This window comes from Mirounga angustirostris, unplaced genomic scaffold (genome assembly GCF_029215605.1).
Source record: "Mirounga angustirostris isolate CCGP_5_RB_7025 unplaced genomic scaffold, mMirAng1.0.hap1 SCAF_5, whole genome shotgun sequence".
Lineage (NCBI taxonomy): Eukaryota > Metazoa > Chordata > Mammalia > Carnivora > Phocidae > Mirounga > Mirounga angustirostris.
Genome location: NW_026991713.1, coordinates 178,562,272 through 178,590,228, shown reverse-complemented (window position 1 = coordinate 178,590,228; position 27,957 = coordinate 178,562,272). Strand labels below are relative to the sequence as shown.

At 58.6% G+C, this 27,957-nt stretch overlaps 2 protein-coding genes across 3 annotated transcripts in view; both read left to right on the top strand.

The window, feature by feature from the left end:
• Positions 1 to 948: 948 nt before the first annotated feature.
• Positions 949 to 22,381, top strand: EIF3B (eukaryotic translation initiation factor 3 subunit B). 2 transcript variants are annotated; one of them, XM_045875915.3, is made up of 19 exons: positions 949 to 1,393; positions 5,430 to 5,622; positions 7,499 to 7,618; positions 7,933 to 7,990; positions 8,182 to 8,310; positions 8,572 to 8,729; positions 12,011 to 12,142; positions 12,228 to 12,294; positions 12,687 to 12,733; positions 13,632 to 13,842; positions 15,019 to 15,091; positions 15,862 to 15,984; positions 17,356 to 17,434; positions 18,154 to 18,292; positions 19,899 to 20,024; positions 20,464 to 20,541; positions 20,815 to 20,923; positions 21,161 to 21,277; positions 21,895 to 22,381. In XM_045875915.3, the coding sequence occupies exons 1-18, from the start codon at positions 1,015 to 1,017 to the stop codon at positions 21,262 to 21,264; spliced, it is 2,325 nt and encodes a 774-aa protein (XP_045731871.3). In that variant the 5' UTR covers positions 949 to 1,014; the 3' UTR covers positions 21,265 to 21,277; positions 21,895 to 22,381. The 2 variants fall into 2 exon arrangements, with proteins under 2 accessions (XP_045731871.3, XP_045731872.3); XM_045875916.3 differs by having other exon boundaries at positions 951 to 1,393; positions 21,934 to 22,381.
• A 5,094-nt stretch (positions 22,382 to 27,475) lies between these two features.
• LOC123844921 (kinesin-like protein KIF19) overlaps positions 27,476 to 27,957 on the top strand; it is a 15,455-nt gene continuing 14,973 nt past the window's right edge. The window contains 1 exon segment of the mRNA XM_064593402.1: positions 27,476 to 27,742. The gene's annotated coding sequence lies outside the window, so the exon portion shown is untranslated.

The following is a 27,957-nucleotide window of genomic DNA, read 5'->3' as shown; positions in this document are numbered from 1 at the left end:
GGCCGTCCCCCCCGTGCGTCTCAGGACGTCCCGCGTCCCCGCCCTGAGCCTCGGTCCCCGGGGCACACCGACCGCCACCGGACCCCTTCCCACTGCAGCGGGCCCGCTCCCGACGCGTCCCCACCGCACCTGTCAGCTCTGGGCCCGCCCCGCGGCGGCAGGCCCCGCCCCCGCGGCGGCAGGCCCCGCCCCGCGCGATTCCCCCCACGTGACCCCGCCCCCGCGCGCTCGCGCGTCTGAGGCGGAGGCCTCCGCGGGCCGAACCACCGTGCCCGCCGGGGTGGGGGGAGGCGGAATTGCCCCCGCCGCCGCCGCCGAGGGCTCGGGCGTGAGTGATGCAAGCAGCTCGCCCCCATTTTGGGGTGGCGCCGGACGGGCGTCTCTCCAGCGGTGCCGGCCGTCTCTGGGCCGCCGGGAGTTCCTTTTCTATTTTGGACTCGTCCGTGCCCTTGCCCAGTCAGTGGGCGAGTCTAAAGGCGCACCGGAGAGGGGAGCTTGCCCCCGAAAGTGGAAGCCTTTGTCTGGTGAAGGGTGGGATCTCGCAACAAGAGGCGCGATGAGCTCGCGGCTCTTCGGGGCGCAACGTAGAGCGCTGCGCACGCAGGTGCGGTCACTCCGCCGGCGCTCGCCCCTCCCTCGGCGCCGCCAGTGGTTCGCCCCACGGCGCAGCGCCCGCCGGGAGGAGGCCGCGCGCGGCTGCCATGTTGGGCGGAACCACCGCAGCCCGGGCGGGGGGGCGCGGCTCCCCGTGGGTCTGCGGGCGGAGCCCCGCCGGCGCGGTGCGGGGCTTCGAGCGCGCGCCTGCCGTGGGCGCGCTGCCGCGGTCCGCGGGGCCCACGCTTGCGCCCCCCGGGCCCTCCGGACGCGCTGCGAGCCTCGGGGCGTGGGCGCCCCCCCCCCCGGGCCCCGTGGGGCGGCCCGCCGCACGCACATGGCCCGGCGGCAGGCGCCGCGCGGTGCGGCCTGGGAGAGTCGGCAGCGCGGCGAGGCCGGCGAGGCGGCAGCGGCGGCCCCATGCAGGACGCGGAGAACGCGGCGGCGCCCGAGGCGGCGGAGCCCGGGCGGCAGCAGCAGCCGCAGCAGCCGGGGGAGGAGCCGCCGCGGCAGGAGGCGGCGGGCGGCGGGGACGCGGAGGCCGGGCCGGAGCCCGACGTGCTGGCCAAGCCGGCCGCGCCCGCGGCCGACGGAGGGGGGACGGCGGCCTCGGCCCCCGGCTCGCCCCCGCCGCCGCCTGAGGCGCCCCCCGCCCCGGCCGCGGGTGAGGCCCCGGCGGAGCAGGCCGGGGACGCGGGGGCCGAGGCCCGGTCCGAGGGGGCGGGCGGGGAGGATGGCGGCGCCGACGAGCCCTCCTTCAGCGACCCCGAGGACTTCGTGGACGACGTGAGCGAGGAAGGTGAGGCGGCGCGCGGGCGGGCGGGCGGCAGGGCGTCCCCGCGCCGCGCCTGTCGTCCGGCCTGCGGGGGGGGCTGGCTCGCCTCTCCTGTTGCCTCTGCCCGAAGTAAGGCGGGGGGGCGGGCAACTGGGGGACAACCTGGGAGCCTCCCGTGTGCACCGCGGCCGGGAGCCTGGGGGGTGGTGATGGGCGCTCCGCGCAAGCCTGTGGCAATTAAGGTCGAGCAAAGCGGGACGCTCCACGTGCCGCGCTCTCTCGGGTGACAGTTCCCTGTCTGCGGGCCCGGGGGCCCCGAGGGACGAGCCACACCTGTCAGAGGCCTGGGACCACCTTCGTGTGCACGCTCTCTGGGGTTGACGCGGGCTGGCCCTTAGAACAGGTTGGGGCAGGGCTGGGTTCCTCTGCCCCTGCTGCGTGGAAGCTCCTGCCCCCAGACAGTCCCTTCGCAGGACTCCTGAGCCCACTGCCGCAGTCCTGCTTGGTTCTAAGTGCGTAGGTGGACCCCTGTCCTCCTGCTGGCAGATGATCTTTCCAGGGTTTAGCGTCGCTCGCTGTAGCTTGCTTTGCTTTCCTTTTTACCCTGATTCAGTTTACAGGTGTCACGTCTGCTTTTGCCCTGAGAGCTTGTCTCCTAGCGACTTCTGTAGGTGGCCAGGCTCATTTGTTTTTGTTCGTTTGTGTTTTGTTTTTAGCCATTTGAACTCTCCGAGCTCTGAGGACATCAGTGGATTCCTCTACATTACAGTAAAATAGGAAAGATAAGCCATCCGTGAAGCAGCTCAGGCTACACCAAGAAAAGATGTCACATAAAGATACAGGTTTTTTTTTATCACACTGAGTCAGAATCAAAGAATCTCAAGTTAAAAAAAAAAAAAAACGTAGAGAATGAACAGCATCGTGTGCTTTTAAATGTAATATTAAACCAATAAGAACAGGAAAGGCTGCACAGCTCTGGAACACTTGGGCTGCAGGTCCAGCTGCAGTCCCCTACCTGCGAGAAAACATGTTCCTCGTGGTGGGGCAGGTGGCGGAGAATTTACAAGGAGGCAGTGTCACTGGGACCCCCACCACACTGTCCTGCCCTGACAGCATTCATTTTTACTGCACCAATTTTTCTTATATTTTAAAATCTAAGTTTTGGGTTGGAAGTCCATTTTGAGCCCCTGAGTGTTTACTCTGCAGTTGTTGTTTTTATTTTTTTTTAAGATTTTATTTATTTATTTGAGAGAGAGAATGAGATAGAGAGAGAGAGGGTCAGAGGGAGAAGCAGACTCCCCGCCGAGCAGGGAGCCCAATGCGGGACTCGATCCCGGGACTCCAGGATCATGACCTGAGCCGAAGGCAGTCGCTTAACCAACTGAGCCACCCAGGCGCCCTGCAGTTGTTTTTTTAAAAAGCAATTGTTTGAGCACAAGATTATTAACTGGGCTGTGTGACAGGATGCTAATGTGGGCACAAGCCAGCCAGGCCAAGTGACTGCTGGGAGGGCCTTGGGGGGCCCTTGTGATCTTGCTACTTTTGCCAGAGTGCCCCAAAAGGCCCCTGGTCCTGGGGATCCAAAACTGAGCACGTCGCCAGTGTTTTTGAGGCCATCTGATTGTGGTCAGTAGGCCAAGTACGTTTTGTGTTTAATGAGAAGAACTGGCCCTGTGGGGTCAACGAGATGCAGAAGGTATGGGTGGTATGAAAGCACACGGGGTCTCATGAGTCCCCTGGAGGTACCCGCAGCTCCGACGTGGTTGTCCGACTCCTGATTCTGAGATGTTAGACTGTTGCCCAGTTGCCTTGTTCCCTCAGTCATCGGTCATCCATTTAAATTTTCAGCTGCCTTTGATGCTCAGCCAGACAAGCACGTGACAAAGTTGGGTTTGTTTGTATTTGAGAGAGCGAGCAAGTGAGGAGAGGGAGAAGCAGACTGCCCTCCCTTCCACCTCCAACCCCTGCTGAGCAGGGAGCCCAACGCGAGACTCAGTCCCAGGACCCTGTTCCAGGACCCTGAGATTATGACCTGAGCTGAAGGCAGATGCTTAATCAACTGAGCCACCCAGGCGCCCCCATGACGAAGTTCTTAATTCAAGATGGTTTCTTTTGGGGCCTGTCGAATATTATTTATCTTTACATTTGGTATTTAGTTTTGAGAATTGCTTTTTCCTGTTTCTCCTGGGGCTGGGTTGGGAGTCAATTCGGCAAGAGTAACCAGACACGTGGGCTGGTGATGATGAAGGAAATGTCTCTTCATTGTGCAGTTGCTGTGTTTATTCACTTATTGTACGTGGTCACATTCTTATAAACTATAGACACTTAAAGATTGTGGGAAGGAGTCCACTGTTGTATAAAAGTTGAGCTTTTTATTGTAAACCTTGTAAATTCAGATCAGGCTAAACAGGCCCTTTAATTGTATGGTAAAACAACCCAAGGAGCTGACTGCAGCCTCACTGGTTGAAGGTGTCCCCCATTGCCGTGACTCTGGTTGGCCTCTTTCCTTTTTTCTCTTTGCTTGCTCTCAATTTTAGCCTCTTTGAAGTTTAAGAGGCAATTATTTTTTTAAAATAATGTTTTAAATATCATGTATGAAAGCATTGAAATTAAAGAGTTTATAACAGGGCTTGCTTCTTGAAATTAAAATACCTTTTCTTTTTGAAAGACCTTTTTAACCTATTATGGAAAATTTCTAGTGCAAAAGTGGAGAAAATTCCTCTTGTGGGAGTGAAATGCAGCAAGGGATATTCGGGGACATGTGTCCTGTTCAGCATGCTGAAATTCTTAAGAGTGGATTCAAAGCGTGGAGTAGCAGTTAGGTTCCGGGACGCACAGTACACAAGGCAGAGCCGCCGCCGTTCCTCAGCTGTTTCGGACCTCAGACTCTCCTTTGGGCTCTGTGTCTGCTGCAGCTTCTTCTGACCTGGCGCTTTAATCTGTCTTAGCTCCTCGTGTCGCCAGTGCTTTGAAACTTCGCAGCTTTCTAGACCAGCTGACTGGGTTGAGGGCTTGTGCAGAATTGGTAATAAAAAGATCTCGGGTCCTCCACTTGACCGGTGAATGTCCATCTCTAGCGGCGGGTCAGGCAGTGTATTGGTGGTGAGGCTTCACGGTCCAAAGGCCTCGAGGCCAGCACGGGCTGCAGGTAGGACTGCGCTGGGCCAGCAGCCAGGTGGCATTGCAGCTCCTGGGCAGGCTGCGCCCTCGTCTGCTCCCACACCTGTGGTGCGTTCCCCACATGCTGCTTTTCCTGCTCCTCCCACCCCTGTCCTTCTCTTGCTCTCATCCAGCCAATCGTCTTGCGGAAATGAAGCAAATCTAAGATGTTAAGATTTGGGTTTTATGATCTTAATTTTTAAAGTAGGTGACGTGAACATAATTTTCAGTTTTGTTTTTACATTTTCAGTTTTTGAGTGTAGTTATGAAAATAATGGTTAACACGTACTGTTTACTGTATCCCAAGCACACTCCTAAGCATTTGTGGATTTACGGTCGGACTGGCTGGTGCCTTCTAAGCACCCTGTGAGGCATTTCGTGGAATCAGGACACTTTCGGTAGTGAGGGGCATTGCTGTCAGGGGCTTGTGGATCCTCTAGTCTCCTCGCTTACGAGTCTGTTGTACGTAGTGTTGGGTCCTGTTGGGTTCGAGTTGTTTGTTTTGTCTTAACCTGAATGGGGAGAAAGTGCCTGCTGGTGGGTTTGATTTAGGGTGGGTCAGAGAAGGCTCACCACAGGTGGTTGCTGCCCTGCTTTCCTGGAGAAAGGCCCCGTCCTCTTTGTTGGCATTAGAGTCTTTAAAAAAATTTCATTTAAAATCTTGCATTATTTTCAGGAATGAATGGAAATATCGACAGACAAAGGGAGCATTGAGTTAAAATCTTCCTAACTTTTAAAAGTTTAAATTTTGATTCAATTCAGGGCCTTGATTTCTTTTGTTTGCAGTGAAATCGTTTATTCATTTTTTACTTCTTGGAAATTTGTTCAACGTGCTAAACTAACGTATCAATGTTTTGCTTGGCCCAAAAAAAGTCCTTTGTCCAATCTCCCACCCATATAGAACTGCTGGGGGACATTCTCAAGGACCGGCCCCAGGAGGCCGACGGGATCGACTCGGTGATCGTGGTCGACAACGTGCCTCAGGTGGGGCCCGACCGCCTGGAGAAGCTCAAAAACGTCATCCATAAGATCTTTTCCAAGTTTGGGAAAATCACAAATGACTTTTACCCGGAGGAGGATGGAAAGACTAAAGGGTGAGTAGTGGCGGTCAGGTGGCGCCGGGGTCCCTGTGGACGCACACGGTGCTCGCCTCACCTGGCGGTTCTGCTCTTTGTTGATCCCCCGCCCTCAGCTGAGGGCTCCAGACGGGCAGCAGGAGATCCCTGTGCTTCTTGAATTCAGGTGTTGTGGGCGGGCTGCTGAATTCTTAAGAAACCAGAACTTGGTATTTAAATCTTCTGTCGTCAGAGCCGTAATTGACACAAGAGACATCCTGGATGAAGGGACCAGCAGATTGGAAGGTGGCAAAATTTCAGGAAAATTTTACATACGGTATTTTACTGATTCTAAAATGAGCTTTTCATTCCCCCCCTCTGAAATGGGGATACTTCTTAGAGTTGAGGTGAAAGCTGTGTCACTGCTTAATTGGCAGCTTGTCCCCCTACTGTTCCCTAAAGTAGCACATCTGTTAAAAATGGTAGCGTGAGATGGCATCCTAGAATTTGCTGTTTAAATTCAGTGTGAGGTTTTGTGTGTTGTAAATGTGACTCGGTTCCTTCATTTTCTGCTGTGCTGTTCTCTGGTATCACGCGGCTGTTCTAAGAGTTGACCTTTGGCGTCTCACAGTTAGGAACAGTCTTGTACCCCTCCTCCCCCTTTAGGACAGGCGTGAGTCTTTACTTGCTACACACTTTGGAATGGAATTGGCTTGCTTAAGATGCCCATCTGCAGTCCCATGAGACGGCATCAAATTGTGCTCGGGTGGTTGTAACTGTTTCCACTCGACCAGCAGAACACAAGTTCTCTTTGGGGCTCCGCAAGCTCGTCAGACTTTTCTCTCTTAGAATTCCATGTCATACTGGTCTCAGAGAGTATAGGCAGCTCGTCTTTTATAGGACAGGAATGAGAAGATGATAACATTTATGCTTTTTTAACTCAGATTTTGAAACTGCCTATGATAGCTTTTAAGAAATCATTTTTAGGGGCGCCTGGGTGGCTCAGATGGTTAAGCATCTGCCTTCGGCTCGGGTCATGATCCCAGGGTCCTGGGATCGAGTCCCATGTCCGGCTCCTGGCTCAGCGGGGAGCCTGCTTCTCCCTCTGCCTTTCCCCCTGCTCGTGCTCTCTTTCTCTCTCTCTCTATCTCTGCGTCTCAAATGAATAAATAAAAAAATCTTCAAAAAAAAAATCATTTTAAAAAAACTGCCAAATGCCGGTTACGCTCCTTGCATTTTTCTTAGAAATCAGGTGGAAGGATAACCTCTTTTTGACCAGCAGTTGCTTGTGTTGTATGTTTTGTTATAATGAAACATGCTGTGAAAGCCTTTATGATTTTGCTTTTTATAAAAGATGTATTTGTGGGGGAGGGGCAGAGGGAGAAGGGAGAAAGAGTGCCAAGCAGACTCAATGCTGACTGCGTGGAGCCCAACACAGGGCTCGATCCCACGACCCTGAGGTCATGACCTGAGCCAAAACCAGGAGTCTGACGCTTAGCTGACTGCACCACCCAGGTGCCCCTATAATTTTGCTTTTAATACACAATATCATGGTTTCAGATTTTCTAATAGTTTTATTTGAAAATTGCCATACTTACATAGTCTTAAAGTGCATGATCTCATAAGTCTTGACATGTACGTATCTGTGAAACCATTACCACGGTCAGGGTAGTAAACATTTTGATTCGTTAACTCTTGTCTGATTTGTGACCGTGGCATTAGGGACTTCAGATCTCCTGTTAGGATTTCACATGTGTTTAAGGAACCGCTCTGCCGGTGACTTGACTCTGGGGGACGTGGCAGTAGATAGGGCACAGGCCTTGATGGTGCTTCCAAGTCACGTGGACGGGTCTTGGTGTGTTGAGCACAGCCTGCCTGGTCTTAACAATCTGCCTTGCACTCTGTCTCAATTCAGGTATACGTTCCTAGAATACGCATCCCCTGGCCACGCCTTGGACGCCGTGAAGAATGCTGATGGTTACAAGCTGGACAAGCAGCACACGTTCAGGGTCAACCTCTTCACGGACTTTGACAAGTACGTTCCAGCTGTGTGGGAGCCTGGGCCTTCACCAGGCGGGAGAGGCTCCCCACTTCTGGGGGCCGTGTTGGTGGCCCTTCCGGGGAGCTCTGTTCTCTGGGCACGCTGCCACCGCGGGACTGTTTCCCATCCCAGCCCCTGACACTCCTGGCCAGTAGCACCCCTCACCCACTCTTCCCTCCCCTGTCCCCACCCCCACCCCCAAGGGGGACGGGGTGGCGCCACGCTGCCTGTGGCCGAGGGCCGCCAGTGTCGCTGCCCCCCTTCTAGTTGTGCTGCGTGTTGCTAATCGGTTCCTTCTTTTCTTCCAGGTATATGACCATCAGTGACGAGTGGGATATCCCAGAAAAACAACCTTTCAAAGACTTGGTAAGTGGGTGGAACCTGTATGAGGACTGGGAAGGCTGGGCAGCCCTGTGGCTTGCGGGGGTGAGCTCCTCAGGAGTCGCCGCTGCCGGCCTGAGTCGGTCAGACCTCCAGGTGCACGAGGCAGGAATACGGCTTCCTGGATGAAAGTTGATGAGACATACTCTATCCCTTGCCTTTGGTTCTTTTCCCAGGGAAATTTACGTTACTGGCTCGAAGAGGCAGAATGCAGAGATCAGTACAGTGTCATTTTTGAGAGTGGAGACCGTACTTCCATATTCTGGAACGACGTGAAGGATCCTGTCTCTATTGAAGAGAGAGCGGTGGGTATTTGCTGCCACGTGGGGACTTACTCTGTATTTCCGTGGCAGGGGAACTGGGTACCCGAGCAGGTGAAGTGTCATGTTCTTCCAGACTGCATCCCTGAGAACAATATCCTTCGCTCTTTCAGTTTTGAAACAAGCCACGAGACGTGAGGAGGCTTCTTGTGTTTTCCAGTTGAGTCGGAGGAGTCGATTCCTTCCCGAAGGAGGGGCTTTGTGCTGGTGTCCTGTAGTCACGTTAACACCGGTCTTTTTCCACAGAGATGGACGGAGACGTATGTGCGCTGGTCTCCCAAGGGCACCTACCTGGCCACGTTCCATCAGCGAGGCATTGCTCTCTGGGGCGGAGAGAAATTCAAACAAATCCAGAGATTTAGCCATCAGGGGGTTCAGCTCATTGACTTCTCACCTTGTGAAAGGTAAGCAGTGAGGAAAGGCAGGTGGAGTCTGTTCTCACTTCGTGCTGGCCTCTGCGTGTGATTGTACAATCTTGCAGTAATTTCAAACCTAACGGAAGTTTTGCAGGAGGTGTAGAAGGAGCTCGTGTGTACTCTTTTTTTTTTTTTTTTTTAAGATTTCATCTATTTATTTGAGAGAGCATGATAGAGAGAGCACCAGCAGAAAGAGAGGCAGAGGGAGAGGGAGAAGCAGGCCTCCCGCCGGGCAGAGAGCCCAATGCAGGGCTCAATCCCAGGACCCCGGGATCATGACCTGAGCCGAAGGCAGATGCCCAACGACTGAGCCACCCAGGCGCCCCTCGTGTGCACTCTTTACCAATGTGTCCCGCTTAGCACTTTGTGGCGTTTGCTTTATCATTTGTCTGCACAGACACATGTGACTTTGTCCTGAGCCGTTGGGAGTGAGTGGAAGCTTCGAGTCTCTGTCCCCCTGTGTGCATTTCTAGGGGCAGGGAAAGCTCCTCACCTATCCGTGGTGCCGCCCCGACTGCAGGAGATCTAGCGCCCATCTGCTACTTGTCCTTGAGCACCATCCTGTTCCCACGTTTCACTTGGTCTCCTCAGTTCCGGGGCTGGTCCACACTTGTGTCCTGTCCTCTCATTTCAGTGTGAATGGCGTTTCCTCACCAGGAGGCAGCGGAGGTTTGGGGAGCAGCAGGTGCAGCACCAGGACCTAGAAGCACTACTCCCGGGGCCAGGCAGGGTCTTCCTGTCCGCTCACGGCTTCAGTGCCTGGCACGCCCTCCCGCACCACTCTCTGTGCCTCCTGCTCAGGGCTGACCCCGAACTTTCCTTGTTGTGTCCCCTCCTCTGTCCAGAAGAGTTTGGCCTCCTGCCATGTGGTCTGACTTCATCGTGGGTCGTGACCGCCCCTTGTGTTCCCGGGCTCCTGAGATGCGGCTCTCCTGCACTTGCTCTGCTTTTGAGTTTTTTGGTATAAAGTTTTCCTAACACTGGGAAAACTAGAGAGAGGACTTTAGTAGCATCTCCGCGCTAAATATCTAGCTTAAAGGTTTCTCATTTTGCCGTATTTGTTTAAAAACAGTTTGGGGCAGGGGCGCCTGAGTGGCTCAGTCCGTTAAGCATCTGCTTTCAGCTCAGGTCGTGATCTCGGGGTCTTGGGATTGAGCCCCGCATCTGGCTCCCTGCTCAGCGGGGAGCCTGTTTTTCTCTCTGCCCCCCCTCCTGCTCTGCTCTCTCTTGCTCGCTCTCAAATAAATACAATCTTAAAAAAAACAAACCACTGTTTTGGGCATTTTGGACAAGTGCTAGGTTCCTCTAGGAAATAGGCATCGGTCCAAGGGAAGGTGTTCATGGTCTGTGGTCACGATTCTTCCCCCTGCTCAGCAGCCCTGACCAGTTCCCTCAGCATCTTCTAGTGTCCATGCTCGCTCAGGTTCCCTCTGTCCCACAGTCTCCATTGTTGGTGGCTGGTTGTCCACAGCCGGGTCCAGCCCTAGCGCTCGTGTGTGTGGCCCACCTGTCACCCTGTGCGGCTGCCCTTGCTGGGTGGTGCTTTGGTGGGGGCTTAGGAGGAACACGGGGCCGGGGGTGTCGGATCCTTCCTCAGGGCATCACCTACTTGGTTCCTTCCATCCTTGTGTTTCTGTAAACCGCAAGTTCTGCATGACGGACGTTTCTTAGCTTTGATAAAGTTGTTTCTCTGGCGTGTATTCTTGGAGGACTCACGAATTCACAAGCGCTTGGCATCTGCTTGGTACAGAACACTTGAGCTGCTCCTCGCAGTGTTAGACCCGGGTGTGCGTGGGGACTCCCGAGCTCTGCGGGCGGGTGGCGGGTGTGGGGAGGAGCCCCCGCGGGCCGGCAGAGGTGCTTCCACGTGTGCACTTGTCGTTTGTGTGTGTAGACCTTTTTCTGCTTCCGGACGGCACCTGGGCCCTCTTACTCATCGTGTCCTGGTGCTCCGCAAGGTACCTGACACAGGAAGCCCTTGGTGAGGCAGCAGTGCGTGCTTCGTCCTGCAAATTAGTGTGAAAAGTCCTCTATTTTTCAGGGGCGCCTGGGTGGCTCAGTCGTTAAGCGGCTGCCTTCGGCTCAGGTCATGACCCCAGCGTCCTGGGATCGAGCCCCACATCGGGCTCCCTGCTCAGCGGAGAGCCTGCTTCTCCCTCTCCCACTCCCCCGCTTGTGTTCCCTCTCTCTCTGTGTCTTTCTCTGTCAAATAAATAAATAAAATTTAAAAAAAAGAGGGCGCCTGGGTGGCTCAGTCGTTAAGCGTCTGCCTTCGGCTCAGGTCATGATTCTGGAGTCCCGGGATCGAGCCCCGCATCGGGCTCCCTGCTCAGAAGGGAGTCTGCTTCTCCCTCTGACCCTCTTCCCTCTTGTGCTCTCTCTCATTCTGTCTCTCTCTCAAATAAAAAAATAAAAAATTAAAAAAAAAAAAAGTAACGTAGACCTGAACTTATTAAAGAAAAAAAAAAAGAAAAGCCTGTTTTCCAGATAAGCACCGAATCAGGCCGTTTCTGTCATTCAGCATGGCGTGACATTGTTTACGCAGGTGTACAGGACAGTCTGTAGAGGGAACTTCGTGACTTGGGGGAGGTGACACCAGCCCTCATTGTTAATTAGCACACCAGGATGATAAAGGGTCTGGGAGGCCCTGGGGGCCCCTGGACAGGGCCTGGGCTCTGTTTCTGCCTCTTCTGCCTCGTGGTCTGAGAGGACACCTGGCTTAGATGGCTGTGCCGTGCATCAGGAAGGTGAGCAGGGGCCCTGGGTGTGGACAAGCCCGTGTCGGCAGAGGGAGAAGCCCCAGGCACAGAGGCTGGGCTAGATAGACGTGTGCTGGCTTTTGAACCGCATGTGGGCGTTCTGTTTGCCTTCTTGTCGTAACTAAATGTCGATGAAAATCAAGTAGGAGAATTGCACCCCAATCAGCCTAGAGCGCACACGTGCACACTTCGGTTTGGAATCTGTTGGGTCTTTCAGTGTCCTGATTTTGTGGAGAAAACCTTTAAGCGGGGGGTCCCTCGAAGTGCCCTGGTGCCTCGGAGGTGGCCTGCTCTGGTGGGAGAGCGTTCTCGGGAGCCGGGGTTTGGAGGCCGTGCTGGCTGCAGGAGTCCCGACTGCTTACTCTGGCAGCCCCCCCGCCCCCCAGGCCTGGCGCCGTCTGGAGCGGAGGCTCGGTGGGTTCGGGTGCTCATCTCCACACTCAGCGTGGTGCTCGGGGAAGAGAAGGTGGGGTGGTGGGCGGATTATCAGCAGTGTCCCCTCTGTGACAGATACCTGGTGACATTCAGCCCCCTCATGGACACCCAGGATGACCCTCAAGCCATCATCATCTGGGACATCCTGACCGGACAGAAGAAGAGGGGTTTTCACTGCGAAAGCTCAGCCCATTGGCCTATCTTTAAGTGAGTCAATCGCGGTAGCCCGTGGAGGGCTTGTCGGGGCCTTTTCTTCTCAACGACAGAGCCTGGCACTTTTTTTCTTTCTCAGGTGGAGCCACGATGGTAAATTCTTTGCCAGAATGACACTCGACACTCTTAGCATCTATGAAACTCCTGTAAGTGACCTGGTTTCCTGAGTGGTGGCCTTACGCGGCGGGAGCTGCTGGGGGCGTCCCCGTGGGTGAGGGGAAGGGAAGAGCAGTGTTGTGTGTGCAGAACGGGGGAGCTCCATGCGCCTCTCCGCGGCTGCCCCTTTCCCATCACTGCCCCGGGTTCCGGCCCGATTTGCTTTTGCTGCTGCCGGCGGTCCAGGACGGGAGCAAAGAGAAGGGACCTTGGAGATGGATGCTTTGCTGCTGCGGGTGACCTGTTTCCTTGCTGTGTGTCCCCTGCTAGGCTTACTTGCTGGGCTCATTCCAGAAATGGTGGTTTCCTTTTCGTGAAAATGTGGGTGTATTATGGAGACAGTGGTGTGATTTAACTCCATTGTCGCCTTTTTATTCTGCAGTCTATGGGCCTTTTGGACAAGAAGAGCTTGAAGATCTCCGGCATAAAGTAAGTGAGCGTTCTTCCCGGCGGGCGGTAGGAGCTGGGCCCCTCCTCTAGCGCTTGGCTCTTGCTCGGTGGGAGAGGACACTGGGTCCTTGCTCTGGCCACAAGCGCGGACCAGCAGGCCCCGGCCCGCCACCACCGGCCTCTTGTTGTGACTCTGCCGGCCTCCCGGCCCACGTTCCCTTCTGCACATAGACCCTTCGTGAGGCCACAGGTTCTGTTTGTGTTCTGTTCCTGCCTTGGAACTGACAGTCGGGCTGCTTTCTTTGGGGAAGACGGGGGCGGAGGGTGAAGGAGGGCACTTAGTCGAGAGGCTTCTGTGAACTCCACTGACCGAGTGGGGGGCTTGGGGGGCTTTGGGGGGAATGGCCCAGGGCAGGCACGCTTGGCTTATGTGCCGTCTTGAGGGTGGCCTGTCTCTGCAGAGAGGTGCCAGCCGTGCAGGGATGCAAATGGTTCTGACTCCTTTTGTGGTGAGTTCTCGGGCACGGGGGGTGCTCACGATACGAGCTACACCAAGAATTGGGTTTCCGTCACCGTCACAGGAAAGGTAGTCTTTGTGGTTCATGAGGGCGCCAGGCCTCGAGGTCACTGCAGGGTGGAGGCCGTTGTCCTCCCGCCGCGGGATCCTCCGAGCTGTGCTGTTCCCTTAGCGCCAGAGAGCGCATCCGGCGTCCTCCGGGTCCAGCAGCCCAGGGTGTGGCCGTGTGGAGCCCCGCCGCCCCTCGCTGGCAGAGCAAGCACGCTGACGCCCCGGGTGGCGGGGGCCAGACGGGCAGCCGCCAGCTGTCAGGGAGGCCTGGGCTGGTTTCCAGCCGGCGAGCCTGATCTCCGCTGCGCCCCCTTCCCCACAGCGTCCTAGCCAGTGGTCGGCTGACACTGTGTTCTCTTCGTTCTGCAGGGACTTCTCGTGGTCTCCCGGGGGTAACATCATAGCCTTTTGGGTGCCTGAGGACAAAGATATCCCGGCCAGGGTGACCCTGATGCAGCTTCCCACCAGACAAGAGATCAGGGTCAGGAATCTGTTCAACGTGGTGGACTGCAAGCTGCACTGGCAGAAAAATGGGGATTACTTGTGTGTTAAAGTGGATAGGACCCCCAAAGGGACCCAGGTGAGTGGGTACCCCCTCCTTCCAGCTCCACGCCCGCCTCCTGCTTGACGGGTGTTGAGGGATTACTTGTTTGAATTTGGGGGTCATGTTCAGACCCATGGGTTACTGAAAGCGGTTAGCTGGCTGTCCTGGCTGGAGCCCTTGTAACCTTCTGGCTGAGGAGCAGGGTGACCCGTTCACAAGGTCGCGAGGACGGGTCCAGGCACCCGCCTGTCTTCCTATAGAGGGTGAAAACAAAAGCGTTTTTCTCTTAACTCCCTGTTTAAGCACAAAGAGGAGCCAGCACCCAGATTGTTTTTATTTGTTTGCATCATTTCATGCCTTATGAATTTGTCTGATCTGTTTCTTTTCGTGGAAGTATTCCTTCTCCTTGAACAAAAGACACCGTTGACACGGACTCTTCATGCTGTAGCCTGCGTCCTCGCAGAGTGCACGGTCCGGTGGCTTTTCGGGACATTCACAGACTTGTGCGGTCCTCGCCACGATCTTAACTCGAGAGTGTTTTCATCACCCAAAAACAGAAAGCCCGCACCCCAGCGCCCCACTCCCCTGGGCTCCCGACTACTCCACTTTCTCTCTGTGTGGCTTCGTCTGTCCGGGACACTTGGTGGGAATGAAGGGATACAGCGCGTGGCCTGTGGTGGCTGGCTTCCCTCACTGAGTGCATTTTCAGGGCTCACCCGAGCTGTGGCAGGTGTCTGCACCTTGTCCCGGGTCAGGGCTGAGCTGCGCCAGCTCGCATGCTCCCGCCTGTGGGTGAACCCGTGTGTCGTTTCCACCCTCGGGCTGTCCGGGACCATGCGGCCTCCTGGTTTCCGTTTAACACCCGTGTCTGGAAGATCCCTGCAGGGTGCTCCCCTCCCCGTGCCTGGGCCTCGAGAGTGCTACGGAGTTTGGCGGACCAGCTGCGGCTTGTGGCCCTGAGCCTTGGTGCAGGAGTGTGGCGGGAGGGCCGGAGGGGCCCTGCTGTCCTGCAGAGACTGTACCCGGGGACGCCTCTGGCGGCGCAGGATGCTGACTTGACCCTGCTGGGCTGAGTTCCGTCACTTAGATACTCGCACATCTTTACCAGCTGCGTGCACATCCTCTTCCATCCTATTATGTTGTTCTTGAGGTACGATTTTCTCATGCTTTCAGCTTCCACCATTTCACTCCCTTCTTTTCTCTCCCAAATAGGGCGTGGTCACAAATTTTGAAATTTTCCGAATGAGGGAAAAACAGGTACCTGTCGACGTGGTGGAAATGAAAGGCAAGTTCCTTGTGGTCCTTTGTGGTTGGCGGTCCCTGTGCGCGGCCTGGAGCTCTGCGTCCCCGCCAGCGCAGGTGGCCACGGCCCTGACCACGCACGCTGTCTGCCTCCCGGGCCCGAACACACGCGCCTCAGTTCAGGCTGCTGGGCGGCTCGCCCGCTCCCTCCTCACACCCCGGCCCGGCCTGCCCGGCGTAGGAGCAAGGGTCCCGTGGTTTCCTGCTGAGAGACACGTGGGGAATGGGTTTCCTGACGCTTGCAGCGACCGGCAGCAGAAGGGATTTTCATGTGACAAATGAGTTCTCGGGTGACGGGAGCTTTATTCTGGGCCTAAAACCGTGCAGGCGCTCTGCTGCTGCTTCTAGGTGGGAAGTGGGGCCTGCGTTGTTGGTTGGGTTTTGTGTTGTAGTTTGTGTTCTGGTTTGCAAGGGAGAGGAGGACAAAGGGGAGGTGGAGGACAGAGCAAGAGAGGGTCCAGCCTGGCCGCCCTGCATTGTTAGCCCCTAGGGGCCGTGGAATCCTATACTGGGGATGGCGGTGGGCGCCAGCAAGCGGACGCCCTTCTGCAGCGTTCCCGCCGGGCCAGGATGGTCTCACCCAAGTCCCCACACCCTCGTTCCTAGGCCCGCTGTGTGGTCTTTTCAATGAACTTCAGAATTTGGGGCATTTTCTCTGGTTGAGTAGTGAAGGCTGTGCAGGAAGGTTGTTTGATCAGGAACATGATTTCATTAAACCATCAAAGGGTGGTTTATTCTTTTTTTTGATTGCAGAAACCATCATAGCCTTTGCCTGGGAGCCAAACGGGAGTAAGTTTGCTGTGCTGCATGGGGAGGCTCCTCGGATATCCGTTTCCTTCTACCATGTGAAGAACAATGGGAAGATTGAGCTTATCAGTAAGTAGCCTTATAAGCCGTTGATGGGCACACGGGAGGGAGAACAGACAGACGGGCCCTCTGGAGGGTCGCTCCACACGCATGTTCCCTTGGCTAGGAGCCGTTGCTCAGGCCATCCGGCAGCTGTGAGGGCCCCCGTGGCTCCAGCTTCGCTCGTGGTGGCTGCGTAGGCTGTGGGCCCTTCAAGAGAGGGGTTCTGAGTGGACGCGCTCTCCCTCTTGCGGCCACAGCTATCGTCTCTGGGCTGGGGGCTCCCCATCCCCGCCGTGTTCTGCTGAGCCTGCAAGGGGCCCTCCTCGTTCCCTGGCCTCCCTTGGTGACCTGATCCCCCACCCACAGTGGGCTCCTCCAGGGCGTCCTGGGTTCTTAGCACAGAGCTCAACGTGCAGTAGGTCCTCGTTGTGCAGCGTGGGGACTGCAGTGGTGGACGTGGGCCATGTGTCCCCGTACCCAGAGGCTTGGGTGCTGAGCTTGTCGTGAGGGAATGCCAGGAGCTCAGCAGTGTTTGCGGGAGACCGGCTGGCTGGCCATCACGAAACCCAACTGTGCTGTGAATTCCCCATGACAGAGGAAATGGTTTGCACCATCTCTGGTTAGAAAGCAGGTTTGTAAATAGCCAGTGTAGGAGTGCATTCCGCTTCTGAAGGCTCTGGGTCGCCCGCTTGGAAGGATGACCACACGGGTCCTGCTAACACGTGCGGCTCCATTCCCAGCACCTTCATCTTGGTCTGAGAATCTTGCCCAGCAGGCCACGCCGCCTTTCCCCATCTCCCTATCCCCCCTGGCCCCCATCTGTGGATCCACTGCAGGCCCAGGTCAGGCTGGGGTTCACTTTGTGCCCTTGACTGGAGACCCAAGCTTGCCGCCTGAGCGGTAACTGTCCGCTCTCTGGGGGCCCTGTGGGGACCTCGTCAGGTGGAGGCAGTCCTTGTGTTGGGAGACACGGTGGCTTTTTTCCCACGGTGGGAGACACGTTTTTATGACTGCAGAGCTTGAAAAAGATGTTTGAGTCACTGGAAGAATGCATCTTGGGCTTTTTTGGGTCACGTGTCTCTGCACTTGGTGGGTGTGTTTACGGTGACTTCTCTGTCCAGTTTCCCGGGAAGTTAAATTGTTTTGAACATGAGACATTATTACAAACGGTAACGTAGCTTCAGAACGTGTTCTCTCTTTTTTCTTGAAGCGTAGATCATGACTTAAAGCGTACTCAGCCCAGGGGTTTTCCAAAATTGTCCTCACGGGCAGCAGGCTGGTGTGGGGTGTGTGTGAGAAAGTTCACCCGCAGGGCAGCGTGAGCCTGTCGCCCGTCCTGGCCACACCCTGCCTTCAGCGCCTTGACAAAGACTTAACAGATGTTCTCTTCATTTCCAGAAATGTTTGATAAGCAGCAGGCAAATACCATCTTCTGGAGCCCCCAGGGACAGTTCGTCGTGTTGGCTGGCTTGAGGAGGTGGGTTTCTGCTGCCTGATGCCATCTGCTCGTGGTGAGCCGCGCTCTGCGGGCCACTGTGGGGGCCCTGACGTGGGGCCCTACGGGTCACAGCGGTTCCTTGACACCGTGATGGAGCGTGCTTGCGTGAAAGGACTGTTCCTGCTTTTTTGGTGGATGGGAATTTATCGTGTTTCCGTCTTGCCCAGACTTGGGCTGAAACCAGGTCGATGAAAGTCCCCCGCGAGTGTTTTCAGTCTGGAGGAGGTGTGAGTGTTGGGATTTCCTCGTGGTTGAGCAAGACCGCTTCCTGGCAGGGCAGCAAGCCTGGTGTGAAACCCGTGTCCTCTTGTGGGAAGGCTGTGAGCAGACGGCTGCGAGTGGCCTCTGCAGTGAGACCACGAGTGTGGCAGTGTTCACCCTCCCGTGGTCCCTGCTCACCTACTGTCCTAGCCGTGCATGGGAGCCTGAGGAGCCCGCGCCTGCCCGTGGGTTAGCAGAACGCACTTAGAGTCGCTCGCTCTCCTGACTTCGTTGGAGGTGCTTACTGCGTTTCCAGAGGGTTGGCCTCCGATGATCCGGTGCACACACTCCCCACGGCTCCACTCCCAGCGCCCTCAGGAGGTAGAGGGCTCTGGATCACCTCCTCCTCGACGGCAAGGCTCCCGAGTCCGCTCTGGAGCCTCCAAGGAGTGGGACACCAGGAGGGTATGCGCACTGACCCTGCTCTGTCTCCCCAGTATGAACGGCGCCTTGGCTTTTGTTGACACGTCGGACTGTACGGTCATGAACATTGCAGAGCACTACATGGCCTCCGACGTGGAGTGGGACCCCACGGGGCGCTACGTTGTCACGTCCGTGTCCTGGTGGAGCCATAAGGTATGGGGGCCCCTGTGTGGCTGGGTGCAGCGTGGGACCCGGCTGTGCCGGGCCTGGTGTCCCCTCCTGCCCTCCCGGGTCTCCTTGCAGTGGGCACCGTTAGTCACTCTTACGCTGCCCTGCCCGGCCGCCCCACAGAGCTCCTCGGCCGCGCCCCTGAGCCAGCCAGCTTTTCCACGAGTCGGTTGGCGTGCCTTGATTTCCCTTTCCTGAGTCGGACCGCGTCTTAGGCTGGCTTCAGCCCGAGTTCAGGCCCCCTCCGTCTGGCGCAGGAGCCGGGGAGCTTCTGACAGTGTAGTGTCCCCCCCGCAGTTGAGAATTCACCCACACTGGTCTCTGTGGCTCGGGGCGGGGGGAGGACGCGCCGTGCTGTGCACGCGCTTTCCCGTAGGGTTAGCGCATCCTCGGAGTTCGTGGTTTGGACCGCCCTTTTCTGGTGGAGGCCCCTGCGTGTGTGACAGCCGTGTGTGGCCCGTGGGCGCCTCCCCTGCCCGGAACGTGTTTCCGCGTGTGCGGCGCCGCTCACCCGCCCTGCTCTGTGTTTTCCCGGTGCTCGAGGGGCACGACGTCCCCGCGGGCCGTTAGCACCGTTTCCTCCTTTTGCCGCGACAGCTCAGTGTCGTGTGGGCGGGGCCTTCTCTCTGGCGCTGCCTGGCGCGTGGTCCTCGTTCAGTCGGGGTGGCTGGTGAGTGAGTGGCCCGCGGAGCCACCAGAGAGAGGGCTGCTCACCCGAGGGTCTGGGCCATCCCGAAAGGACGTGAACGTGTGTGCGCGCGCACGTGTGTTCAGTCTCAGACGTCCAGCTGAGGAACTGAAGCAGCGCCACGCTCCGTGAGCGGGAGAGGCTGTGGCCAAAGCCGGTTCCGTGTGGCGTGTGCGTGCTGGCGTGTCTGCAGCGAGGTCCCTCTCGTTGGTGCTCCCGGGCTGCTGGTGAGCTCAGCCAAGTCTTTCTGCCACGTGTGGTCAGGCTTTCTCGCGGGTGGAGGTGCTGAGACTCGAACGAGCTCGTGTGCGTGTGCAGAGCGTAAGACATCGAGTCAGGGCGGTTCTGACGAAGCACGAGCGTGCAGGAGCTCAGACTCCGTCCCCGGGCACGGTGTCCTGAGAACAGTCTGGATCAGGGTGAGCGTGTGCGCGGGTTCGAGCGCCAGGTGGCGCCAGAGTCCTCCAGACCCTGGGCCACTGCGAAGCGCCACAGGCTGCCGAAGTGCCGGCCGTAGCGAGGGTGCCGGTGCCGCCTCCATCGTCGGGAAAGGCGCCAGCTGAGCACGGCAGCGCATCTCTGGGCGCAGGCCTCTGTGTCCTGGCGGGCGCCCTGTGGCAGGCCGGCAGGGTGCCCACGCGTGGGGGCCCGTCCCGGCTGGGGCACAGCTGCGCACTGCGCGGGATGTCACCTCCTGTCGGCCTCAGGGACCGCGTTCCCCCTGCCGCATGCAGCCGCGCTCCCCCGCGGTCTCCCAGGTGCCAACCGCTGCCACGTGCGGGCTCTCGGAGCGCGGGGTGACACACTCGGTCTGCTGGGCTCTGGGCCGGTACAGGTCCTGGGCGCCTGTGTCCTGCCGGGTCTTGCGGCAGTGAGCAGCTCTCGGGCCTCTGTCTCTCGCAGGTGGACAACGCCTACTGGCTGTGGACTTTCCAAGGACGCCTCCTGCAGAAGAACAACAAGGACCGCTTTTGCCAGCTGCTGTGGAGACCTCGGCCCCCCACGCTCCTGAGCCAGGATCAGATAAAGGTCTGGGGCTCCCGGGGCCCAGGCAGCGCGGACGCCCTGGTGGCCCTGACAGGAGAGATTTCCCTTTTCTGTCACCATTCGGGGGCTCTCGCCTGAGGAACGGAAACGGGACGTTTGGGGCACCCTTTGATGAGATGCGAGAGCACTGGGGACCCCACGGGAAGGAATAGTCTCAGGACCGTAAATGTGGGTTTGCAGGTCATGCCCGGCTATGTCTGTGCCCTTCTCAGACACGTGCACGGAGCAGAGGGGATGTGAACCGGGCTGGCGGCGCTGGGAGAGGGTGTCCGTGGGCTGTGGCCCCCGTGAAACCTGCAGGCCGGCGCCCGTGCATGTGTGTGCAGCCACGTGCTCGCGACCCTGAGGAGGCCGCTGTGCGTTGATAGCTTTGAAGGTGCTTTGAACGTTTAAATCCTGACTGGCTTGTCTTTGTTTTCAGCAAATTAAAAAGGATCTGAAGAAATATTCTAAGATCTTTGAACAGAAGGATCGTCTGAGTCAATCCAAAGCTTCAAAGGTTAGCCGGCTCCCGGGACTGAGGGGGGGGCCGGCGGCATCTGCCGCAGACGCTTGCTGTGCCTCCGTCGTGTGCACAGACTGCTGGGCCCTGGCACATGTCTCCGGGTGGCCGGCCATCCAGATGCAGGGGGGTCGGTCCGAGTGAAGGGAAGGAGGAGAGCACCTCTCTCCATTCCAGTCCCGAGACCCTCTCTGAATAGAGGGGTCCTCGCGGCACCCACTGCGGCCACGGTCCCGTCAGCCCCGTGACTCCCCCTGACTCCACGCACAGGAACTGGTGGAAAGAAGACGCACCATGATGGAAGATTTCCGAAAATACCGGAAAATGGCCCAAGAACTCTACATGGAGCAGAAGAGTGAACGTCTGGAGTTGCGAGGAGGTAACTATTAGCTGAAGACGCATGTTTCAGAGCATGCGTCTGCGGAGACGTTTCACTACCCGATCGTGTGAGTTTTCTCGTCAAGCGTCCGGTGTCGTAAAGATTCTTAGATTGTCGAGGAACCGGGAGTTTCCCACGGTTGTGTGCAGGGAACCTTGCTGTGTTCGTGCCGGGCTCCCGGCCGAGGCGGCTGCGTGTGTGTGGGTGTGTCACGTCACCCTTCTCCCCCGCTCACAGGCGTGGACACGGACGAGCTGGACAGCAACGTGGAGGATTGGGAGGAGGAGACCATCGAGTTCTTCGTCACTGAGGAGATCATTCCCTTGGGAAATCAGGAGTGACCCGAGCACCGTGGTAAGACCTCTTCGGATGGGGACGAGCAGAACCCTGACATGTTGTGTTGTTCCTCAAGTGAGAAAGTCCCCAGGTTCACGTGCTTGGGCTCAGTGGGACCCTTGTGCGGGAGCTGCAGAGGCCCCGATGCACATCTTGGCTGTCAGAGCTGGGGCTTTTCCTCTGGGAATGGCAGGGCCTCGAGCCCCAGACTTAGGGCAGGGCGTCTCGGGAGCCGGGTCTGGTTGTGGATAAGACACAGGGCTGGGGAGGAGGAAGGAGGCTGGCTGCGGACCGTCTCCGGGTGTCTGGCTGGGAGAAAGCCTCAGTGTGCCCGGCGGAGCCAGGAGCCGTCAGAACCCGGTCAGTCAGGCGAGGTAGGGCACTTTCGGGGGGGGGGGGGGGCGTGCGAGGCCCCAGAGTCTCGTGCCTGGGGCAGCCGGCGGGACGGCTTGGCAGCTGCTCGGCGAAGCTCTCCGCGCTGGAGGCTGCTCCCCCGGGGCATCTGTTCCTGCTCCTCTCGGGCATCACGTTGAAGCGGACCCTGGGGGTCCCCTTCTGAGATGGTGTGGTCGGTGGCCCCTTGTCTGGGCACGCTGTCGGGGCTTGCTGTGGCTGACGCGCCCCTTGTTGTCAAGGCGCGGAGCACAGAGCGAACGCCTGCTCCCTCGTTGCAGCGTCCCTGCGTCGCGTGCTGGACCCCGGTCGTCCTGCTGCAGGAAGCCTGCACGAGGCCTGAACTCTCCCCTGTGCTTTCTCTGGCTCCAGACTCTGCACCCGGACTCCCCCATCTCCACACGTTACTGTGCCTTTCACCCCTGGTCTCCACCGCAGGGGAGGATCCAAGGCACCGCTTGCAGTTTTTTCTCATTCGGGGTTTTTAAAATCACGCCACCGGTGTTGGTTCCTCACAGTCCTGCGCCGCTGCGGCGGCCCCTCCCGCCCTGAGCGCACAGCCGAGCGGTCCCCCTCGAGGACTCATCTTGCCCTGTGCGCGCGGCCCAGTCTGGCCATGTCCCGGGCACCGCAGGGAAGCAGCGCCCCGCGGTGTCCTGGCGCCGTTCGGGTTGTGCCGGCTTCTCTCAATGGGCTGAGCGTGGAAATAAAAGCAAACCTGTACGAAAACACTGTCTTTCTCCTGTCTTTACACGTACGTAGCAGCCTCGAGGCTGGTGCCCGTGCCCCGGCCATGGCGGCGCTCTGGGCTTGGCCCGTCCGCCGCTGCTGGCCCCCGAGGCCCACGCGGCCAGGAGGCAGGCCTCCAACCTCGTCGAGCGGTTGTGCGTTCCAGCCGAGCTCTGTAAAGTGAAGTAGCAGCCCTGTCCAGCTTTTTTGCGTCCTGTGCTCATTTCGCCTGCTGGGAGAAGCCCCTCTGCGCTTTGCTCGGAGCCCTGCACACTTGATCTCGTCCACGAGAGTTGCCACTTGAGCCACTGTTGTGTGGGCCTCCGAATACCTTTGCTCCTGAAACGTGGGCGAACGAGTCCGTGTGACCTCAGCCGGTTACTTGCGTCTGCTACGCGTCGATGCATAGGTGCCTTGTCCGCGGCCACGCTTCTGTCTGTCGTCCGGGAGTCCCAACGCGTGGCGTGCGAAGCAGCGGAGCACGGGACGGGCATGCCGCAGACGCATGGGCCTGAAATGTTCTGGGATTGGAGGATAAGCGGTCGTCTGCGGGGCCTGGGCTGTCCACGACCCGCGGGGGCCGTGCCGGAGGGGCGGTCGGGCGGCCTGCCGCAGCCCCAAGCCCGGCTGCGAGGCACGCTTGGCGCTCCATCCCCGGTTCCAGTCGCCATGCTTAGCTCCCCGTCGACACACGGGGCCCGGGGTCTCGCTCGCGCTCACGTCCTTTAAACCTTAGCGTGCCAAGTCCTGGGTTTTACGTTTGATGGCGGTGAGAAGGAAGAGGTCCAGGCTTTGGTCACTTTCACGGATTTTTAACAGAGCTTTCAAAAAATTTTGACTGTTTTAAACTTGCTAGTTGTAATTGTTTTACATAATTTGTTAATAAAAGAATTTCTTGAAAGATGTGTGCTTGTTTTGTTCTGTTCTGCTCGAGAAATGGGTTTCCCAGACCAGACCCAGGCAGAATGGCCTGACCCATCCGGCCGGGGCTGGGGCGGCCTCCGTGCTCTGGCTTTTGCTGGGGCCTCGGTGGACGCAGCCCCCGCCCCCCGTGTGGACCTGCCATCCTGGTCCTGTCTCCAGAGAAGACTTGCCCTCGTGTGGGCTCTCTGGCAGCTTGCTGTGGGTCGCAGGCTGGAGGCTTCGTGGAAGGGGGCCGTGGGCGTCATGGGTGGCGCTCTCCTCTGCTGCCCGTTGCCTCGTGGTGTCCTTGCGCTTAGCACCAACCTGACGCCTGGAAGAGAACGGGCAGGCGGGGACAGCCGTGCTGACCTGGAGGGAGTCACTTGAGCTCGGCCCGCCGCCGCACGCAGCTGCAGTCTCCCAGTCGGGTTTCTCAGACGTGAACTTATGGGATCTGGCCTCCGTGGGACTTTATCAAATGTGGGATCAGCTTGTGCATGCCAGTTGTTCTCATCACGAGCGTGCCCTGCTTCACGGCCGGGCAGCGGCTTCCCTGGAAGCTGCTGGGGAAAGCGGGGTGCAGCATGGCCCGCCCACACAGACGCCTGGTGGTGAAGACCAGTCGGGCCCGGGGTGTGGTGCAGACGGGCAGCCGGCCTGGGAGAGGCAGCTAAAATCCACGTCCTGAGCAGAAACTGGACGGTCACTTCAAGTTGTTCTAGAAATGCATCCATGGGGAAAAACATTTATAGCCGAGATGAATTTCGTTAGGTGTTTGTTGGTGGGATTGGCCCCCCTTTGGTGGAAAGGCTCCAAGGCCAAGCCTCATGGCCCTCAGGCTCACCTGGAGCCCGGGGGTTGCCCTGACAATGGGTGAGAGCACAGACGTAAAGGCTGGGCCGTGGTCTGGAGCCCGACCCCGCGTGCCCAGTGTGCAGCTGGCTTATGGCCACCGGGGCCTGGGCCACCCAGCTGCTTGGGGCCTCCCGAGCCACGTGTGGGGTCCCACGTGTGCGGTTAAGGACTGGCTGGGCTCCTGGGGCCTGCTGATGTCACCAAGGCAGGGCAGGTGGAGGAGGCGGCACGGGCCGGTCGCCTTGCCTGCCAGGAGAGCAGGGAGCATGTCATGCCCGCCGTTCCCACTGCCGGCCCCGCTGCTGGCCCTTCCCCGGCCCTGGGCAGCCCGGCCACGAGAGAGGTGGAACCCAAGGACCAGCAGCTCATGGTGAGCATCCTCCCCCGTGTTCCCGGATGGCCCTACGGCTGCGTGTCCCTGAGGCCGCCTCGTCCTGACCCACTGCCCGGTGCCCATCACTTGGCACAGGTCAGGTCTCGGGGTACTGGTCCCCGTCAAGGGCCCTACCTCTCCCCTGCCCCCCCAGCCCTGTGATCTCCCCAACAAGCTCCAGGCCCTGCGAGGGCTGCCCGGACCCGTGTGCTGGGGGGCTTGAAACTTCAGCCCACTTGGTGGTGGGTGGATGAGCTGAGGCCCGGGCCTTGCCCCACACCTGCCGGCTGGTTACCCTGGTTACCGGAGACCCCTGTCATGAAGCGGGGGCCCTGGTGCACTGGGAGAATGGGGAGCAGCCTCGGGGGGGCCCCTGGAAGGCAGCTGCCCTGGGGTGCTGCCCACAGGTAGCGCTTCGGATCCGCTCGCTCAGTGACACTGAACTGGAAGAAGGGGCCACCGTCACTGCCCACAAAGTGGGGGACCAGGTGAGGCTGCGGGGGCGTGGGCATGCAACCACGGGGTTGGGACGCTCACCTTCTGCATGCGCTTCACTGACCTGCTCCGACTGAAAAGGGCCCTGGGTGCTGAGGGTCACAGCGGGGTCTGCGGGGACCCCTGCTCCTTGGAAAGCCTGAGACGCTGGCTGAGCCGGGTTGCGGGAGTCACGTGGCAGAATGAATGCCAGATGTGGGGTAAGACATTTTGTCAGAGGAATTGGATTTTTCCACTTGTCATTAGAAAGGCAGCTCTAAGGAGGGACTGAACGTCGTGTCTGGAAGGTTTGCACTTCCGAGGCGAAGGTCCAGGAGGCTGGGGAGCCCTGAGTGCTCCTCCCCACTGGGTGGGGGTGCCCAGTGCTGAGCGGGCAGGTGGGGAGCTGCCGAGGGCGCCGTGCGAAGAGGGAACAGGGCGTCTCGGCTGCGCAGGCCCCTTGGGGTGCGCTGGGCAGAGGCTGCAGCGAAATCGTGCTGAGCTCGTAGACCAGGAAGCAGCACCCCGTGACCGCTGTTACGCGGGGCGGGGGGGCCGGGGTTGCACAGGACAGAATTCAGCTCAGGTGTGCAGAGTGTACGTGTTCGTACTGTGGAAGCAGCATCGATCCCGCTGAGGTCATGCTATAAGGGCTCAGGGATGCGACAGGAGACCCAGTGGGGCCGGTGTCACGTGGGCCCGGTGACCGCCCGCAGCAGGGACTGCCGTGTGCGCGGTCAGAGGTCCCATAGCTCTGAAGGCAGCGAAACAGTTTGCTGGAATCGACCGTGGTTCTCAGGATAGCGTCAGTAGTCCCCAGACCTCGGCACTGGCCCATCTGGGGACCGATGGACGTCCTCCCAGGGGAGCGCCCCCCCGTCCCCGGTGCCTCCCATCCTCCCTGATACTGGAGGTCAGAAGGCCCCCTTTTCGTCCTGCCGGCCACAGAGCTGGGAGGTGAGCGACCCACACGTGAGAAGTGTCCCCTGCTGGCCCTGGTCCCGGGCAGCTAACCCGTGGGCGTGAGGGCTCGGTGAGAATTTCTCCCACTTCCCTGGCTTTGGGGATCCAGTGACTTTAGGGAAACGACACTTCTGGATGGTGGGGAAAGGAAGTGGCTTTTGTGAGTTAGAGCTTCACGTGTCCCGGGGCCGTGGTCCTTCCAAAGCCTCGGACGTTGTGACCTGGTTGGTCTGCCCAGCGAAGGTGGGGCTGTGTGTGCGAGGGTGACTGCCCGTCACCAGGCCTCCCCGGGCCCTCACCGCCCTCCCTTCCCCCACATTCTGTTACAGGGTCCTCTCAGAGCCCACCTGGGGCCTGGCTCCAAGGCCGTCTCACTCTGCACTGCACAAAACACAGCTGGGGTTTTTGATAAAAACCGGAGTGAGACTCCTAACATTCGGTTCACTGTTTTAACCCGAGCAACTCAGGGGCCACTAGGACATGCGGCGTTGTGCAGACCCCACATCTGTCGGGTTCGAAACGTTTCCATCTCCCCAGAAGGAGCCCCTGCCCACTCCGAGCTGCTCCCATCTCCCCCACCACCGCCCTGGCCCCGGCCCCCGCTGGTCGGCTTGCTGACCGGAGTCCTGCAGGGCGTGGCCTGCTCTCACCCAACCCGGCGGTTCTGAGGCTCGTTTGCGTTTCCGTTTAACGCTGTGTCTTGATGTGACTTCACACCAGCCAGGGGCGGTGGGACCCGCGTATGAGCTCCCGTGTCGTCTGCAGCCATGTTTCCCACGTGGGGGTGCCTGGCCAGGTCTGCTCCATCCTCCTCTCCCTGTGTGTATGCGCTTCTTTTCCCTGGGCCGCCTGAGACATCGTGCCCTTCCACACCCAGAGATGTCTGTGTGTTCCTTAAAAACAGGGCCATTCTGTGACTCCAGGACAGCGCCAGAAGTCAAGACATTAATATTGATACCACCCAGTCTGCACGTGTGTTCACGGTTGGCTGATTTCTCTCAATCGTGTTACTTATAGCAAAGAAAAAAAATATTTTGGGGGGTACAAGAGCCATTGCCGCTGATACTTCTTGGACACTGAGCACATGATCGCTTGTACCCCTTACGGCCGTGGGTCCTGCTACCGTCTCCATCTTACAGATGGGAAAACAGAGGCCAGGTGGGTGGGGAAACTTGCCCATGGCCTCCCTGCTGGTGGGAGCCTGTTCTGAACCCACCCGGCACCCCGACATTCTGGCCTGGCTTACAGCGCACTCACGCGGTGGGAACTGCGTGGATGGGGGCTGCCCCCCGGGTCCCTTTCCTGAGAGCCTCTCCACGGCTGGATGGAGAAGAAGAGCATGAAGTTTGAAAATGGTTAGCTTATGTCATGGAAAACGTGCTGGCCTGAAGCCGGGGCAGGCCCCGGGGGCTCCCGGCCCCGCCTGACTCCCCAGGAACCTCTGGGCAGCCCTTGCCTCCTGAGGCCTCTGTTTCCAAAGCTGTGGACCAAGGGAGGAGTTGGCCAGGTGGCCGGGGGTGGGGGGACACAGGGTGGCCAGGCTCTTGGTCTGCCCAGTTGGGCCCCCAGGACTCCCCGGGGGCGCATGCCCCCCACTAGCCCAGGAGTAAACAGAGCTGATTGGTCTCTAGTTGCCCTGCCCCCCCCCCCCCGCCCCGTCCCCAGAGGCCCTCCTACAACTTGCTTCATAATTATGTATTTGTGTGAGAGGGCAGAGGCCTTAGGGAGGGGGCCACCGTGCACGCTGGTTTGGAGAAGCAGAGAGGGGGCTGCAGAGCTTGGAGGGTAGACAGGTGGGGCATGGACGCACGCTCGGGCAGCTCGGGGGATGGGGGGCATGGAGCACAGCAGCTCCTGCCATCCCTTCTTCCTGCCGTTCATCAAAGGGCCCTGTCCCTGTTGGGTGGGTGCTGGGGGACAGAGCTCAGCAGACCCCAGGGGTGCAGGAGCGTGGACAGGAAGTGGAGAGGGTGCCCGGGGCTGGAGGACCCCCTGCCTGGCTGAGCAC